This window comes from Rhea pennata, chromosome 13, assembly GCF_028389875.1.
Source record: "Rhea pennata isolate bPtePen1 chromosome 13, bPtePen1.pri, whole genome shotgun sequence".
Taxonomy (NCBI): Eukaryota; Metazoa; Chordata; class Aves; order Rheiformes; family Rheidae; genus Rhea; species Rhea pennata.
The window spans coordinates 22,421,092-22,436,701 of NC_084675.1; the positions used below are offsets into that span (position 1 = coordinate 22,421,092).

General features: G+C 70.0%; 2 protein-coding genes across 3 annotated transcripts in view; one reads left to right on the top strand and one right to left on the bottom strand.

Moving 5' to 3' along the window:
- Positions 1–5,073, top strand: CTU2 (cytosolic thiouridylase subunit 2). Of its 2 annotated transcripts, none has more exons than XM_062586911.1 (15): positions 1–82; positions 1,348–1,422; positions 1,516–1,594; positions 1,680–1,739; positions 1,901–1,961; positions 2,149–2,258; positions 2,469–2,794; positions 2,885–3,020; positions 3,302–3,433; positions 3,562–3,653; positions 3,789–3,892; positions 3,981–4,083; positions 4,165–4,231; positions 4,382–4,440; positions 4,559–5,073. In XM_062586911.1, the coding sequence occupies exons 1-15, from the start codon at positions 21–23 to the stop codon at positions 4,629–4,631; spliced, it is 1,539 nt and encodes a 512-aa protein (XP_062442895.1). In that variant the 5' UTR covers positions 1–20; the 3' UTR covers positions 4,632–5,073. The 2 variants fall into 2 exon arrangements, with proteins under 2 accessions (XP_062442895.1, XP_062442896.1); XM_062586912.1 differs by having other exon boundaries at positions 18–102.
- The window catches only part of PIEZO1 (piezo type mechanosensitive ion channel component 1 (Er blood group)), a 26,148-nt gene continuing 15,554 nt past the window's right edge, over positions 5,017–15,610 (bottom strand). Inside the window, exons 23-51 of the mRNA XM_062586909.1 lie at positions 15,348–15,452; positions 14,755–14,908; positions 13,985–14,228; positions 13,622–13,718; positions 13,340–13,508; positions 13,166–13,255; positions 12,940–13,028; positions 12,673–12,744; positions 12,131–12,234; positions 11,947–12,049; positions 11,511–11,606; positions 11,237–11,409; positions 11,048–11,166; positions 10,730–10,909; positions 10,402–10,660; positions 10,112–10,300; positions 9,462–9,741; positions 9,184–9,304; positions 8,953–9,100; positions 8,635–8,849; positions 8,203–8,361; positions 7,905–8,052; positions 7,227–7,415; positions 7,008–7,100; positions 6,725–6,897; positions 6,499–6,621; positions 6,320–6,399; positions 6,024–6,222; positions 5,017–5,885 (exon numbers count right to left, since the gene is read on the bottom strand). Of these exons, the coding sequence (XP_062442893.1) occupies positions 5,636–5,885; positions 6,024–6,222; positions 6,320–6,399; positions 6,499–6,621; positions 6,725–6,897; positions 7,008–7,100; positions 7,227–7,415; positions 7,905–8,052; positions 8,203–8,361; positions 8,635–8,849; positions 8,953–9,100; positions 9,184–9,304; positions 9,462–9,741; positions 10,112–10,300; positions 10,402–10,660; positions 10,730–10,909; positions 11,048–11,166; positions 11,237–11,409; positions 11,511–11,606; positions 11,947–12,049; positions 12,131–12,234; positions 12,673–12,744; positions 12,940–13,028; positions 13,166–13,255; positions 13,340–13,508; positions 13,622–13,718; positions 13,985–14,228; positions 14,755–14,908; positions 15,348–15,452 (4,421 nt within the window). The 3' untranslated portion in view covers positions 5,017–5,635. The remainder of the gene's footprint in view (positions 5,886–6,023; positions 6,223–6,319; positions 6,400–6,498; positions 6,622–6,724; positions 6,898–7,007; positions 7,101–7,226; positions 7,416–7,904; positions 8,053–8,202; positions 8,362–8,634; positions 8,850–8,952; positions 9,101–9,183; positions 9,305–9,461; positions 9,742–10,111; positions 10,301–10,401; positions 10,661–10,729; positions 10,910–11,047; positions 11,167–11,236; positions 11,410–11,510; positions 11,607–11,946; positions 12,050–12,130; positions 12,235–12,672; positions 12,745–12,939; positions 13,029–13,165; positions 13,256–13,339; positions 13,509–13,621; positions 13,719–13,984; positions 14,229–14,754; positions 14,909–15,347; positions 15,453–15,610) is intronic.

Here is a 15,610-nt window from a genome sequence, read left to right on the forward strand (position 1 = left end):
GGGAGCGGCGCGGGGTCGGCATGTGCCAGGCGCGGGAGGACTACGGGCGGCGCGGGCCGGGGCGGCGAGCCCCGCCCCCCAGGTGGGAGCCCCGCCCCCCAGGTGGGAGCCCCGCCCCCTGCAGGCCCCGGGGGAGCGGGACTGCCCCCCCCCCCCCCCAGACCGGCACCGGGACCGACCCCCGGGAGGAACGGGACTGCCCCCCCCCCCCCCGACCGGCACCGGCACCGACCCCCGGGGTAGTGGGACTGCCTCCCCTCCCGGGACCGGCACCGGGACCGACCCCCGGGAGGAACAGGACTGCCCCCCCCTCCCCGGACCGGGACCGGGACCGACCCCCGGGGGAAACGGGACTGCCCCCCCCGGACCGGCACCGGCACCGACCCCCGGGGTAGTGAGACTGCCTCCCCTCCCGGGACCGGGACCGGGACCGACCCCCGGGAGGAACAGGACTGCCCCCCCCTCCCCGGACCGGGACCGGGACCGACCCCCGGGGGAAACGGGACTGCCCCCCCCGGACCGGCACCGGCACCGGTCCCCGGGGTAGTGGGACTGCCTCCCCTCCCGGGACCGGCACCGGGACCGACCCCCGGGAGGAACAGGACTGCCCCCCCCTCCCCGGACCGGGACCGGGACCGACCCCCGGGGGAAACGGGACTGCCCCCCCCTCCCCGGACCAGGACCGGGACCGACCCCCGGGGGAAACGGGACTGCTCCCCCTCCCCGGACCGGCACCGGCACCGGCACCGGTCCCCGGGGTAGTGGGACTGCCTCCCCTCCCGGGACCGGCACCAGGACCGACCCTCGGGGGGAACGGGGCTGTCCCCTCCCCTGGACTGGCACCGGGACCGATCCCCGGGGGGAGCAGGACTGCCACCACCAGGACCAGGCCCAACCCCCGGGGGAACCGGGACTGACCCCCGGGAGACCAGCACTGCCGTCCCCTGGGACTGGAACCGGGACTGGCCCTGGGGGGACCGGGACTGACCCCGTCCCCGTCCCTAGCCCCTCCCGGAATGGACCTGGGACTGATTCCTGGGAATGCCCCAGGAGGGCCAGCACTGGGAGCGACCCCGAGACTGACCCCTGGGACTGACTCTGGGGGGATCAGGGCCAGGACTGACCCCCCAAGGGGACTGGGACTGCCCCCCCCGCCCCGGGACTGACCCCCAGAACTGACCCTCCAGGGGAGACTGGCACCGGGACTGATCCTCTGGGAAGGGTCCGGGACCCAGTACTGCCCCCTCCACCCCGGGATGGGACCGGAGGGGTCAAGGATTGCCGAGGTGGGGGGAGGGCGGGGGGTTGGTTTTGGGTCTGGGGTCTCGGTGACACCTCTCCTGCCAGCTCGCCGCGGGCCTGCGTGAAGTGCAAGGAGGGCTCTGCCGCCGTGGTCATCCGCCTCGGGGACGCCTTCTGCCGGTGAGGACCCCGGGGGCGGGGGGGACGGGGACGGGGCGGCGGGGGGGGGGGTCCTGCCGTGGCTCAGCCCCCGCCCCGGCTGCACCCCCGCAGGGCCTGTTTCCGGGAATACTTCGTGCACAAGTTTCGGGCCGTGCTGGGCAAGAACCGCGTCATCTTCCCGGGCGAGAAGGTAGCAAGATGTTGGAGGGGGGGGGGAGGGTGGCGAGCCGGGCCGCGGTGCCAGCGTCTCCTTCTCTGTCCCTCTCCTGCCGCAGGTGCTGCTGGCGCTCTCCGGCGGGCCGGCATCCAGCGCCATGCTCCGGCAGGTCCAGGAGGTGAGCGCGGGCACGCGGCGGGGGGAATCCGTGGCCACGAGGCCGCGGGAACCGGCGCCGGAGGGCTTTGCCTCCTCCCCGGCACCCTCCGGCGCCGGTTCCCGCGGCCTCGCGGTGTCAGGAGTGGCACTGCCGGGCTCATCTCCCCGTCCTCCTGCCAGGGGCTGAGCCGGGAGACGGCCAAGAGGCTCCGCTTCGTCCCCGGCCTCGTCTACGTTGACGGTACGGGGACCCTGCCGGCTCCTGGCCCCTCACGAGCAGCAGTGCCCGGAGCGGAGGCTGGCACCGGGGGGTGGGGGGGGTTGCCAGCCCCTTTCCGCTGATCCGCGGGGATGTGCCGCTCCGGGTGGGTCGGGATGGGTGCTGCCCGCGGGGAGGGTGACACGGCACCGCTGTGTTTCCTGCGCAGAGGGAGCCGTGTGCGGGCAGAGCCCGGCGCAGCGGGAGGAGAGCCTGGCCCGCGTGGAGGCCATCCTGCAGGCCACAGGCTTCCCCTACCACCTGGCCCACCTGGAGCAGGTAGGGAGCCGCCCCGGGGGGGTGTGGGGCGGCGGAGAGCCCGCCTGGGCTGGGAGCACGGTGCCCCACGGTGCATGATTGCCCTAAACCCCGCTGGAAATTATCCAGCTGCCGCGGAGGTCCTTGCTTTGCACCCCGTGTTGGCGCCCGCCTTCCCGCAGCTGCCGCAGCCTCCCCCAGCCCGGCGCCCATCTCTGCCCCCCTCCCCAGGCCTTCGACCTGCCCGGCTCCGTCCTCCGGCGGGGGCCGCGGGGCGGCAGCAAGCCCTGCCCCAGTTACAAGGAGGCCGTGGAGGACTTCATCCAGCAGCAGCGGCAGGCGGCGGCGGACGGCGGCGGAGCTGCCTCCGACGGAGCCGCCTCCCTGCCCCGGCGCCCGGCCCAGCTCCGCACCCAGGACGTGCCTGAGCCTGCCGGAGGGGAGCCGGCAGCCCCCGGTGCCCGGCTGCCCGCCGCAGCCCGCACCGAGGAGCTGCTCCGGCTTTTTGAGGACGCAGAGACCTTGACGGCTAAGGAGGAGCTGCTGCAGATGCTGCGGTGAGCGGGGGGTCCCGGCCCCTGCGCTGGCCTGCCCCACACCTGGCTGTGGCTCCGTGGGCATGAGCGGGAATTGCTCTGTCCCTCCAGGACGCACCTCATCCTGCACACGGCCAGGACCCAGGGATACACCAAGGTCATGATGGGGGACAGCTGCACGCGTGTGGCCATCAAGCTCCTGACCAACCTGGCCCTGGGCCGTGGCGCCTTCCTCGCCATGGACACGGTGAGTGACCACACACCCTTGGTCCTGTCCCCGTGATGCCACAGTGGTGCCTGGCACAGCCTGGTGACAGCTGTCCCTCCCTGGGGCGGGGGACAAGCTCCAAGGGGCCATGCTGTGGCCTGCTGGCAAAGAGAGAAGGGGCAGTATGGACTTGTTCCAGACCCTGTTGCGTCCCTCCTTGGAGGTCGTGCATGGCTCAGAGCCACTGCTGCAGGGCCTGGGGGCTGCGGGCCCATGCCACGGATCCTGCTGTCCCTCAGCACCCACTCCCACCCACGCAGGGCTTCATGGACACCCGTCACGGCGACGTGGCCGTGGTGCGGCCCATGCGGGAGTACATGGCCAAGGAGATCGCCTTCTACAACCACTTCTTTGGCGTCCCCACCGTCATCACGCCGGCCCTCCGAGCCAAGGTAAGGGTGTCCCCCGGGCACCCTGGGGGCCCAGCCGGGCTCTTCAGGGCTACAGAAGCTGGGGGGGCCTCCAGAGGGGCACAGCTGTCTGCACCCCGTTGTGCCCTGCCCTCTGCTCGCTCCCCCAGCGCCGCGAGAAGACCAGCATCCACCGCCTGATGGAGGACTTCCTCCTGGGGCTGCAGGCAGAGTTCCCCTCCACCATCAGCACCGTGTACCGGTGAGGCCTTGCCCCATCCTGCGCACGCACGGGACTGTGCACGCCCTGCGGGGACAGGGGCGGGTGGCACGGAGAGGGGAGCGCCCCGGGGAACCGAGGCTGTCCGCCGCTCACCGGTCCGTCCTCTGGCTGCAGGACGGGCGAGAAGCTGAGCACGGCTCCCGCGGAGGCCAGCTCGGAGCCGGGCGCCGAGCCCCAGCGCTGCCTGCTGTGCCTGTGCGCCCTGGACACCCTCGCGGGTGAGTGGGGACCGTGGCGGGGACGCGGGCGGGTGGCACGGGGGCAACCGTGGGCCCCGAGCTCCCGGCTGCCTTCGGGCTCTCGCAGAGGAGGACTTGGCCCTGGAGCCCACCCTGATCGCAGAGGAGGCGGCGCAGAGGCCGCAGGAGCCGGCCGGGGACGGCTGCTGCCGGAGCTCTCCGATGCCGGGGTGAGGTGCCACGGACAGCACCGGCGCTGCACGGGGACCGGGGGGACTCGGCCACCCGCTCAGCGCCGTCTCTCTCCGCAGGGCCGAGAGCAGAGCTGCCTTCCTGCCACTGCTCTGCTACAGCTGCCGGCTCACCTTCAAGGAAATGGTAAGGTGCTGCCGGGCGCGGGGCTGCTCCGCCTCCTCCTGCGGGAGCCGCGCGGGTCCCCGCGGGGGACGGGACGCGGGTCCCCGCAGGGGGATGGGACGCGTGCCCCCTGTCCCTGCCCGCCCAGCGCGGCCCCTCTCCCTCCCGCAGGGCCGCCCGGACACGCTGCCACCCTACGTGCGCTCGGAGGCCCAGCGCAGGAGCCGCAGGTGCCGCGGGGACACCGGGGCGCTCCTCTGTGCCGGACCAGCACCGGCTGCGCCCCGTGACGGGCCGGCGCCTGGCACAGCCGGCTGGACCCTCAAGGGGGGGGTTTGTCCCTTCCAGGGCTGAGATGAAGCAGCAGATCCAGGAGTTCCTGCTGGAGGATGATGACGATGAGGACCCCAGCGAGAGCTGATGAGCCTGGCCCCGGTTTTGCCTCCTGCTGGGGACAAGGGTCCTGGGGACGGGCCCCCTGTCCCTCTGGGAGCCTGGCAGGGCACGGTCCCACCGCTGGGGACAGCCGTGGGGACACGGCGCCTGTGCCCCAGGCTGCGCTCACCAGCACGCCTCGTAGGGTGGCGAGGGACCAGAGCCAAGGCTCGGGGACTTGCTGGAGCACCCACGGTGACACCTGGTGCCCAGGCAGCTGCTTTTAAACCCAATTTAAACGATTTGGTCAGCAGCAGGGGGGTCAGAGAGAGCCTCCTGGCCCCAGCTGTGCTCAGCCCACGGCTGCCAGGGCGGCCCTGGTCCCACCAAGCGAGCCCCCCACTCCCAGCCCCAGGAGCGCGTGAACCGGGGAGGCCTCAGCTTTACTTTTATTATATATCTGTATAAATAAACCATTTGAATTAAAAAAAAAAAAAGTCTACAGTCCAGCTGGAGGTGCGAGGCACCGCTGCTGGGGCAGCCAGCAGCCCAGCGCCCGCCGGCGCTGCGGGGCCGCAAGCCCCAGGGCGCTATTGCTTCGAGTTCAATGTGGCTGTGGGGCAGGGCTGGGGAGGGGGCTCGGCGGGCACGGGGCCAGCGCTGCCCCCCCCCCCGCCTGCCCGGGGCCCTGGCGAGGAAGGCACGTCGTGGTCTCCGCGGGGCGGGGGCACGGGCGCTGCCGTCCCCGTGCCAGAGGGGGGGGGGGGAGCAGGCCGGACAGCTTGAAAGCGACATTTAAGAAAAATACCCTCCTTAAAAGCAGGAGTCCGGGCTCCCCTACGCGTGCCGGCCCGCACCGCACGGCGACCGGAGGGGCTGGTGGCTCCATCCCGCAGCCGTGGGGACACGCAGCGGCCCTTGGGGCCCCCCCCCCCAGCGGGGCTGCTGGCTTAAGGCATTGGCGGTGACGTCCCTGGGAGGGGACCGCGGCAGGGCTGGTGCTGGGGCACCCGCCGGCTGCAGCGGCGGCCGGTCCCCCCCCCCCTCCTCTTACTCCTTCTCTCGTGTCCACTTGATCATGGTCTCGGGCGAGCGGTAGAGGAAGATGAGTTTGGCGTAGAGCTCCTCCTCCAGCTCCAGCTCGCCCGTCTCCCGCACGAGGAAGATGTCCTGGCACAGCTTGAGGATGCGGTCCACGCAGGGCAGCTCCTCGAACATGATGGAGTGCGAGATCTCGCTGAAGAAGCCGCGCACGAACTTCCCGATCACCAGCACGATGGAGACGTAGAGCCCCATGATCCTGCAACGGGGCCGCGATGAGCGCGCGGGGCTGCCTTCGGCCTCGCCGCCCCGGCACCCTCCTCCGCGTGCCCAGTCCCGGCGGGGCAGCCGGCGTGCCGCGGGCACCCCGCCCCAGCCCGCCGCTAGCCCCACGCACCCGTAGCCGGCCAGGAAGCCCAGGCTGGGCGGGCTGACTTTGTCGTTGAAGATGACCATGGGCAGGATGTTGCCGTCGCGCGGCGGCGCGTCCTTCAGCCGCACCACCCACCACTCCAGGAAGCTGTCGCTGCCGCGGCCCGAGCCCACGCGCTCCCGCTTCAGCTGCACCTCCACGTCCAGGTAGCTGTCCTCCCCGTCTGCGGCAGGCGCGGGGCCGTCAGGGACCGCGGGGGCCCGCGGCGGCCCGGCGCCCTCCGCCGCGCCCGCGTGCCGAGCGGGCGGTCCGGCACCCACCTGGCAGCAGCTGCTTCACGGGGTTGGCCTCAGGGCCGTTGGGCGCGCGGATGTACTTGGGGAAGAGCTTCGGCACTTGCCTGCAACAGAGCGCGGCTGAGCGCGGAGAGCCGCCGAGGGGCCCGGGCCAGCCCCCCACGCCGCCCGCCCGCCGCCCCGGCGCGCCCGGCCGCACTCACACGGGGGTGTTGCGGGTGCCCTGCAGCAGCTCGGCGAGCTCCGCGCGCTCGGGAGCGCCGGGCTGCAGGTCGGTGGTGTGCTTGTCGAAGGTGTGCTCCACCGTGCCGCCCTTGCCCAGGTCCCTGCGGGCAGAGCGGGCGCTGAGCGGGGCCGGGGCGCAGGGGCCGGCTGCCCCACGCCCCATACCCCGTGCCCCGTGCCCCGTGCCCCACGCCCCGCCGCTACCTCTGGAAGGTCCAGGTGAGGCGCAGGGTGATGTCGGAGGAGCCGTTCTGCAGCTCCCGCCGCATCTGCTCCCGGCTCGGCGGGCTGATGCTCCAGAGCGAGCCCGAGCTGCCCTCGATGCGGGCCGTGACGATGTCCTCGTAGCTGTACAGCGTGATGAACTGCATGGCCACCTGGGCGCGAGGCACGGGGCACAGCTCAGCCCCCGGCACGCGCGGCTCTGCCCCCGGCGCCCGGCTCGGGCGCCCGCGCGCGTGCAGCAAGGGTTTGAGGGGTGCTTTACCGGCTGCCTCTCAAACTCGTTCGTCAGGGCTTCGTAGTCCTGGGGGGTGAACGGCTGGATCGACTGCTGCTGGGCGCTCATGGTGAACAGCGGCTGCGGGGGTACAGGGGTGGGGTGGCATCAGCCCGAGGGGCCCAGGCGTCCGGGCTCGGAGCCGCAGCCCCAGGAGCCCGGCGGGGCATGGCCACCGTCCTGCGGTGCCTGGCCTGGTGTCCTCACCTCATACCCCCCCAGCTTGAGCGTGACGGTGACGTCGATGGGGTGGTTCACAACGCCCACCACGGAGCGCACCAGCGACATGAAGAGCAGCGGGAACCAGATGATGGCCACGAGGAAGAGGATGATGAGGCCCCCCATGCCGTACTTCACAATCTTCTTCTTCTTCTGCCCTTTGGGCTGCGGGTACTTCTGCAGGGAGACGGCAGGCTCAGCACGGTGCCAGGCTTGGGGGACCAGCCAGTGACACCCCACTGACATGGGCCCATTGGGCACCCTTCCTAGGCTGGCAGAAGCGGGGGGAGTTTGGGGGGGGATATCAGAACAAACTGGCCACGGACAAGGACGTGGGGCACTCCCAATTGCTTCCTGATCCTGTACCCCAACACCACCTTCCCCTCATCTCTGCCTATGCCCCTGAGTCCCCCCACTGAGACCAGGGCTGCCAAAAGGCTCCAACTCCAGAGCTGAGCCATGATCTTGCACCTCTTGCCCTACAGCTCAGCTAGGCTGGAGGAGAGGAGTCCCCATACCCAAACCACATCCAGGCCTGGGCTGCATGGCCAGCTAGTCCAGGGCTCACTAACAGGGGTCTCCAGCTCAGCCAGGATGGAAGACATGTGCGTGCCCCTGCCTGGCACCTGGGAGCAGGGGACAGGCAGAGCAAGGCTGAGGTCCCACCTTCTCTGTCTCGCGGCTGCACTTGATGATGAAGATGTTGGCATAGATGTCTTCCACGCACATCCAGTTGGACAGGGACAGTGTGGTGTCAGTCCAGACCCAGTCCATAACAGCCCGGAGCTCCACCAGGAAGGGCACGAGGCGAAACCTGCCAGGGACAGGGAGAGGGCGTTGGTATGGTACCGTCCACCCTGACCCACCGGCAGCCCCGCAGCCAGGACAGCCCCTGTCACCCAATGGGGGACGCAGGGCAGCTCAGCCCCATGCCAACCCCTGCCCTGTGCCCAGCACTCCATACCCTTGGAAGAGGAAGAGGTTGAGGTGGTTGTATTTCTTGGTGAGGAAGTTGCCCAGGATGCGGGTAGGGTAGCCACAGCGGATCTGGTAGGCTGACAGCGAGAAGTAGATGCACTTCACGAAGTACCACAGCTGGGCCACTGTGTTGAGGCTGAACAACCTGCAGGCACCAGGAAGGGGGGGGGAGGATTGTAACTCTTCCAGCCACCCAATCCCCCACCCCGCTGGACTAGACTGGGCCACCATGCTCTCAGCAGCACCAAGGACTGGCATCATGAAGGCAGCAAGCATGTGCCATGTGGCCTTGGCTCTGGGTATCCCCAAGCACCCTCAGCCCCAGCATGGGCTACTCAAAGAGCACCTTGCACCCTCTACCAGGCACCCCCAACGGATGCTTCACAGCCCTGTGTTGGGGGCACAGTGGGGCTGGTACCTTTCAGTGACGGCTGGCAGGATGAAGAACATCCACAGGTGGATGCTAAAGACCAGGATGACCTGGAAGATGAGCTTGCCCAGCACTGTCTTGCGGAGGTAGAGCGCGCGGTCGATCACCATGGTGGTGAACTGTATGAGCAGCATGACCAGGAAGGCCTCCGGCACCTGGTCATCTGACAGCGAGGACGTGATATCGGCAGCCGCGGAGTGTTTCTGGAGACACAGGAGACGTGAGGATGGGGCCTGGCCTGCCCCATGCCCACCTCAGGGCTGGCTGGTAGGGTGTGCGAGCAGAAACACCTGTGGCCCCGCTCACCCCAAAGGCCCAGAAGCCAAAGATGATGATGATGAAGTCAACCACATCAGCCAGGAACATGAAGGCGTAGACGTCAGTGGCAGCCCGGTACTGGGTGTGCAGGATGTCCCAGAAGAAGTTGCGCACGGGCCGGTACATGTTCTGCGCCCTGGAGGGGACAAAGCGGACGGCTGTCCTGCGGGCTGCATCCCACAGCCCCCCACCCCAGCCGCCACACCACCGGGCACTCACATGGTGAGGAAGAAGAGCTTGACCTGGAGCCCAAACGCCTTCAGCTTCTCCTGCGAGTGGCTCTGCTTTGCCTCCTCCTCCTCCTCTTCCTCCTCCTCTTCCTCCTCCTCCCCACCATCCCCTGCAGGTGAGACATGATACAGGTATCAGCTTAGGGACAGCAGGGCCAGGGTACATGGGACTGCATCCTGCCCAGCCCCAGCACCCTTCACCACGGGTGACACGAGGCCTGGTGCTCAGCACCCTCCAGGGTGCAGCGGCTGAGAAACGCCGTTCACCTTCCTCCACAGCCTCCTTCTGCTTCTTGCTCCAGCGTTTCTTCTTCCTCCTGAAGCGGAGGTGACTGCTGCCAGCCCCGTTGTCCTTGTCCTGCCCCACGGCATCGTCCTCCTGTTCCGTCCTCACGGACGCTTCTGGCGCCCCCAGCTCTACCTGTGCCTCCACCCCCTCCTCGCCAGCTGCCGGGGGCTGTGCTTCCTCCTGCCTCTCCTCCTCATCCTCGTCCTCCACTCGCTTCTTGGCAAAGGGGTCCTCCTCATGGTCCCATAGCCCGTAGCACTAGGAAAAGCCATGGGTTAGTGACAGCCCAGCCGGGACCCACCGTGGCCGTGTTTCCTACCACCCTCCAGCTCCACGTGCTTCGCCCCACCTCGCCACCACCAGCAACCTGTACGGGGAGCCGGGTGCTGCCCCAGCCATCCGGCGCGCCCAGCTGCCTTGAGCATCAAGGGCCCTAAAGCTTCCCGGTGGCCAGAGGCACCAGAAAACAGCGTCTTGGTTGGGAACAAAGATGGAGATACCCAAGAGCATGGACCACCTCTGACGGCAAGGGTCCAGCTGGGCAGTCCCCAGCACCGGACAGGAGGCCGGACAAAGCGCTGTGCCGCGAGTGCCCTGCCCATGGCGATGCCGGCACCCCGGGGCTCACCAGCAGGAGCGAGCGGTGGAAGAACAGCGCCAGGAGCTGGAGGAGGTCGTACTTGATGTAGCGGTCGGTCTTCTCCAGGCCCAGGATGCGGGGCGGGAAGAAGGGCTTGCCCTCGTTGCGCACCAGCGTGGCATAGCTGTTCCAGGGGAAGAACCCGAACTGGAAGAGGTATTTCACCACCACCATCACCTGCGGGGACGTGGGGGTCAGCAGGAGGCAGCTGGAGCCTGGCAGCTCCGGCGGCGCGAGCCCGGCAGCGGGCAGCGCGAGCCGGCACGGCCCGTGCCCACCTCGGTGAAGATGATAGCGGTCATCCAGAAGCGCTTGCTGGGCCGGGGGACGGAGAGCATGGCCCAGAGGAAGACGAGGATGGGCAGGAAGAGGGAGATGACGGAGGCGGTCACCATGTTGTTGAGGATGATGATGAAGTAGCAGAGCAGCTCGGAGTGGGCGGCCACGCAGTGGTAGACAGCCAGCAGCAGCTTGAGGAAGCGGTTGTGGGACTGGTAAAACCGATCCGACTCGTCCAGCGTGGCGAAGCGGAGCTGCCTGCGGGGCACGCGGGGGCTGAGCCCGAGCGGACGGCGCCGCGCCAACCCCCCATCCCAGCGGCGGTACCTGTTCTGCAGGAGCTCGCTGGCGGTGCGGGTCCGGTTTTGGGGAAGGGCCAGGAGCTCCCGCGAGCCGGCCACCTCGTCCCGCGAGCCCAGGGCCGGCGCGCGCTCCTCGCCGCTGCGCCGCGCCGCGCAGCCCCCGGGGCGCTCGGCCCTTTGGCCGAGGTCGGCTCCTCCGCGCCCGCTGGGGACGGCAAGGGGACGGGGCTCAGCCGCGGCCCGTCGCGGCGGGCACCGCGCCCGGAGCAGGGGGTCAGGGGGGCCGGGCCGGGACGGGCCCCCGCCGCCCAGCCGAGCCCCTCCGAGCCGTCTATGCACCTGCCTTGAAGCGACGCCGTTTTGGGGGTCGGTTCCCGCGGCCGCCCGCTGGCTCGGCTCCTCGGGGCCGTCGTCCAGCGGCTTGTAGAGCTCGTCCAGGACGCCCCGGTGCACGTCCTCTCCCTGCAGCGGGCACGGCGTCAGCGGGGCTGCCCCACGGCGCGCCGCGCCGTGCCCCGTGCCCCGCGCTCACCGTGGCCAGCCGCTGGGTGAGGACGTATCTCTCGACCCGCAGCACCGTGGACATGTCCGTGTGCTCCTTGGTGCAGGCGTGGAGCCACTGGGTGAGGCCGTCCACCGTGGCCTGGCACAGCACCCACAGGAAGCGCAGGGTGTTCAGCGCCCGCTGCACCACGTTGCCCCGCTCTGCGATGGCGAGGAGAGAGGGCGGCGCTTCACACCAGCTCGGCCCCCACCCCAGGACCCTCGCGGCCCCCTGAGCCGTGGGGCTCCTGCTTCCCACCTACCTGAGCCTTCCTCCTCCTCCTCCTCCTCCTCCTCCTCCTGGCTTTGGGCCCCGTCAGGCCCCTCAGCCTCCGACGCCCTCCGCTCTCCGCCGTCCCCTGCAAGACGGGTGATGGGTCATGTCCCCCCAGCCTGGCCACCGCCCCCCGAGAAGGGGGTGCGCAGGCACACTCGCCTCTGCCCCCGACACCCGTGACGCCCTCCCGACCCGCTCACCGGCGGGCACCGACCTGCCCCTCTTGAAACCCAGAACAGAGCCGGAGGAGAGCTTGCGCTCAGCCCCACCGCGGACGTCGGAGAGCCCCCTCGCAGGCAGGAAACCCTGCTCAGACGACGCTCTCCTTACGGGATCCGACAGGCCAGCGCCTACCGGGCCGGGCACGGCCCCCTCCCCGCGCCCCGGCCCCGTTTCGGAGCCGGGCCGGCGAGCGGTCCCACCTGCAGCGAGCTCGGCCCCCGGCTGCTCCAGCTTCCGCTGCTCCCGCTGCTCCTGCTGCCTCAGCGCCGTCTTGGTGTTGGTCATCCAGGCTTGATAGGCCAGCTGCGCCGGGAGGAGACGGGGCCGTGAGCGGCCAGCGGGCGCAGCCGGGCCCCGCCGGGCCCCCGCCGGCGCCGCGCTCACCTGGAAAGCGCTCTGCTTGCCCGGCCGCGGCTCCTCCGGCACGGCCGCCTCCTCCTCCTCCTCGCTGTCCGACTCGAAGAGGAAGTATTCGCCCGAGTGCAGCACTGCCGGGGCGGCACGGAGCGTCACGGCGCTGCCGGTGCCCGGGCAGACCCCGCTGCCGTCCCCGCCGGAGCCGGCGGCCCCGAGCGCTCGGGCCGGGCGTCCCCGAAGAGGAGTCCCTCCGGAGCCGGCGCTCGGAGCGGCTCAGGGTGCGCGGCGCTCTGCAGCTGGCCGGGAGCCGCCGCCCCGAGCGGTGCCGGTGACCCCGGACCCGGCCTGGCCCCCCCAGGCCGCTGCCCCGTTAGTGCCCGGTAGCAAGAAGCAGCAGCTCCAAGTTAACGTCCTGCGGCCGAGAGAGGGGACGGGGGACATGCGGGGTGCCACCTTGCCGAAAGCACCGTCACCGCCGCTCCGTGCGGCCCCGCAGGTGTTAGCGGCCCCGGCGGAGGGACCTTGCCGAGGGGCTGCGCCCCGGTTAACGCCCCGTGCCGGGGCAGTACCTGCGGCGTGGTCTAACCATGGCCGCCACCACCGCTCCCTCCGCCGGGCAGGGTCCGCCTGGCCGCCGGGCTCTGTGGAACGGCACGCGTGGGGCTGAGCACTGCCGCGCTCGTTGCACCATCCCCCAGCGCGGGGCCGACCGGAGAGGGAAGGGGCGGTTCACCGCAACGCTCTGCCAGACGGCGCGGGGGCTTCCTCGTCGGCGGGGACGGGTGGTGGGACAGCCTGGATGTGCCGGGACCCCCCGGGCTGCCCCCAGCTCCTACCTGGTCTGGCCTCGTCCTGGCCCTCGCCAGCGCCGCCGGGCAGCCGCTCCTGGTGGTACTTCTCCTGCTTGGCCCGGATCCGCTCCATCCTGCGAGGCACAGGCTGCTCCGGAGCTGCTCCCCGCGGCGACAGCGCTGCGTTCCCAGCCGCAGCGGAGCCCCAGCGGCTAAGGGGGGGCCCAGGAAAGCAGGGGGGAGACGAGAAGCCCCCCGAAACCTGACTCACTGCCGCTTGAGCTGGGCCAGCGACTTCTTCTCGGCCTGCCGGTGCGAGCGCATGCTCTTCAGCATGCTGGCCTTGAACAGCGCGACGCCCCTGCGCAGACCGGGTGCCGGGGTGAGGGAGGGCATGGTGGCCCCCCAACCCCCCGTCGCGGGGAGCTGGCACCCCCCAACCCACCTGGAGGCCTGCAGGGCCGAGGCCTGGAGATCCAGCATGACGTGCAGGTAGTAGCGGCTGAGGAAGACGCGGCGCTGGAGCAAGAGGAAGAAGAAGCAGATGCTGTCCCAGATGATGCCGGCCTCCTCCACGGGCAAGGAGCAGTCCTGGTCCTTGCCCATCTCCTTGGCTGGCGGGGGGAGAGGGGGGCAGGTCAGGCAGTGCCAACCCCCAACCCACCCGGCGTTCCCGGGAGCGAGGGCGGGCAGGATCCCCCCAGCAGCCCCCTGCCCGGGCACTCACGGTCGTAGTAGCCCTTGACGGTGCACACCAGGCTGAAGAGCTGGATCACCCAGCAGAAGTTGCTCTGCATTTGCTGCACGAAGACGCAGGAGAGAAGCTGCCAGGGGAGAGAGGGGCAGAGTGTGGGCTCAGGCAACCACCAGACCCCCGAGCTGCACCAGCGCCCAGGGCCCGGCGGCAGCGAGGGGGCTCCCAGGCTTTGCCCAAATGCCAAGGGCAGGAGAAGCGTGCTGGGGTGGCCAAGCGGCACCTCTGCAGGGTGGGCAATTGAGTGATGGGCTCTTGGGGTACTGAGGAGCAGCCCCAGGGCCACTCCATGATGTGTGGATGGGGTAGGGGGTCCCGGCAGCCTGGTGCCCTCACCGACAGCATATTTTTGGAGATGATGACAGTGATGTTGTAGAGGATGAGGCAGTCCCAGAGCACGAGGCGAGCCCGCACCGGCTTGCGCAGCATGGCGGTGCCAAAGAGCAGGAGGTAGAAGCAGGCAAGGAGGTAACCGAGGCCAAAGAGGCTGATGCGGGTGGCACCGGTGATGAAGACCACAACCAGGACAAACCAGAAGAGGTAGCGGAAGACCACTACCTTCGCCATGTCCAGGTATGACCTGCAGGCAGGGCTGCTCAGAGCAAGGTCCCCATCCCCTCCCAGCACCCATGTGTCTTCAGGGGGCAGAAACAGGGCTGCCAAGCAGGGAAGGGAAAACTGGGCAGCTTGCCACTGCCTCAGTTTGGGGTGCAGCAAGGTTGCTACTCATCCCATCCCCACCCCGAATCAAACCAGCAGGACCCAAGTCTACGTGTCAGCCCTACCTGGGGGCCCCAGAGCCTTCTGGGGGAGGGTCTCATTGGTCATCTCAACTTGAAGGTCCTGGGGTACGAAACCCCAGGGTCCCAGCCCTGCCTTGAGGCAGCCCTGTCCCAATCCAAAGAGTACTGTCCTTATCCCATGAGGTCCTGTCCCAGCCATGAGGGTCTGGTCCCAGCCCAGCCCTAAGGTGTCCCAGCCCCAGGGAGTCCCATCCCAGGCCAAGGGGGTTGTCCCTGCTGGGGGTCCCGTCCCAGCAGATCCCTGGGTCCCATCCCATCCCGTCCTAGCCCCTGGGGGCCGTGCATGCCGCGCCGGGCGCCCACCGGCAGTGGATGAAGTTGGGTGTGGGGCTGTGGGGGTCCCGTGCCAGGTCGAGGCGGTCCGCGTTCTCGCCGGCAGCCTGCAGCCACTCCTCGGTGCGCTCGGCCACGAACACCCGCCACTGCTGGGCCACGCACAGCAGCAGCACGAAGTCATCTGCGGACACGTGGCTCAGCCCCGGCACAGGCCACGCCCCCAGGGAGGCGGAGCTCTCGAAGGCCCCACCCCCTCACTGCAAGGAGGTGGGCCCACCAACAGGCCCCACCCCAAGGGGCAGGGCTGCTCCCAGGCTCCACCTCCACATGGATGGAGCCTCCACCCCCAGGGAGGTGACCTCCACCAAGCTCCTCCCCAAGGGGGCAGGGCTCTCTTCAGGCTCCTCCTACCCAAAAGGGGTGGGGCCCACCCCAGCTCCACCCCAGCTCCACCCCAGCTCCACCCCAGGTGTCCTGGCAGGGGCCACCTGCCCTCTGCTCACCCTGCCTGGGGGTACAGGAGGGGACCCCCCCAGCGCTGCGCCTGGGTCCTGGGCACTCGTGGGGGACAGGGGCATCAGAGAGGGGCCAGGGCTGGGGCCAGGGCACCAGGTACTCACTGATGAGGTTGGTGGATTTGGGGGCCGTGTAGAAGTCAGGCAGGTAGAGCCACTTGATGAGCGCCGAGTTGATGGGCAGGGAGCGGCTCCACCGCCAAGGGTAGTCTGGGGGCGGGGGGGACCAGCGGCCTCAGTGGCGCGCTCACCCCCAAGTCCCCATGCACGGCCCCCACGCCCCTTGCCCATGCAGAGGGTGAGTGGCGTGCCCACGCGTAGTCCCCCACGACCCTTACCCATGTCCCCTTGCCCGTACCCCCTACCCG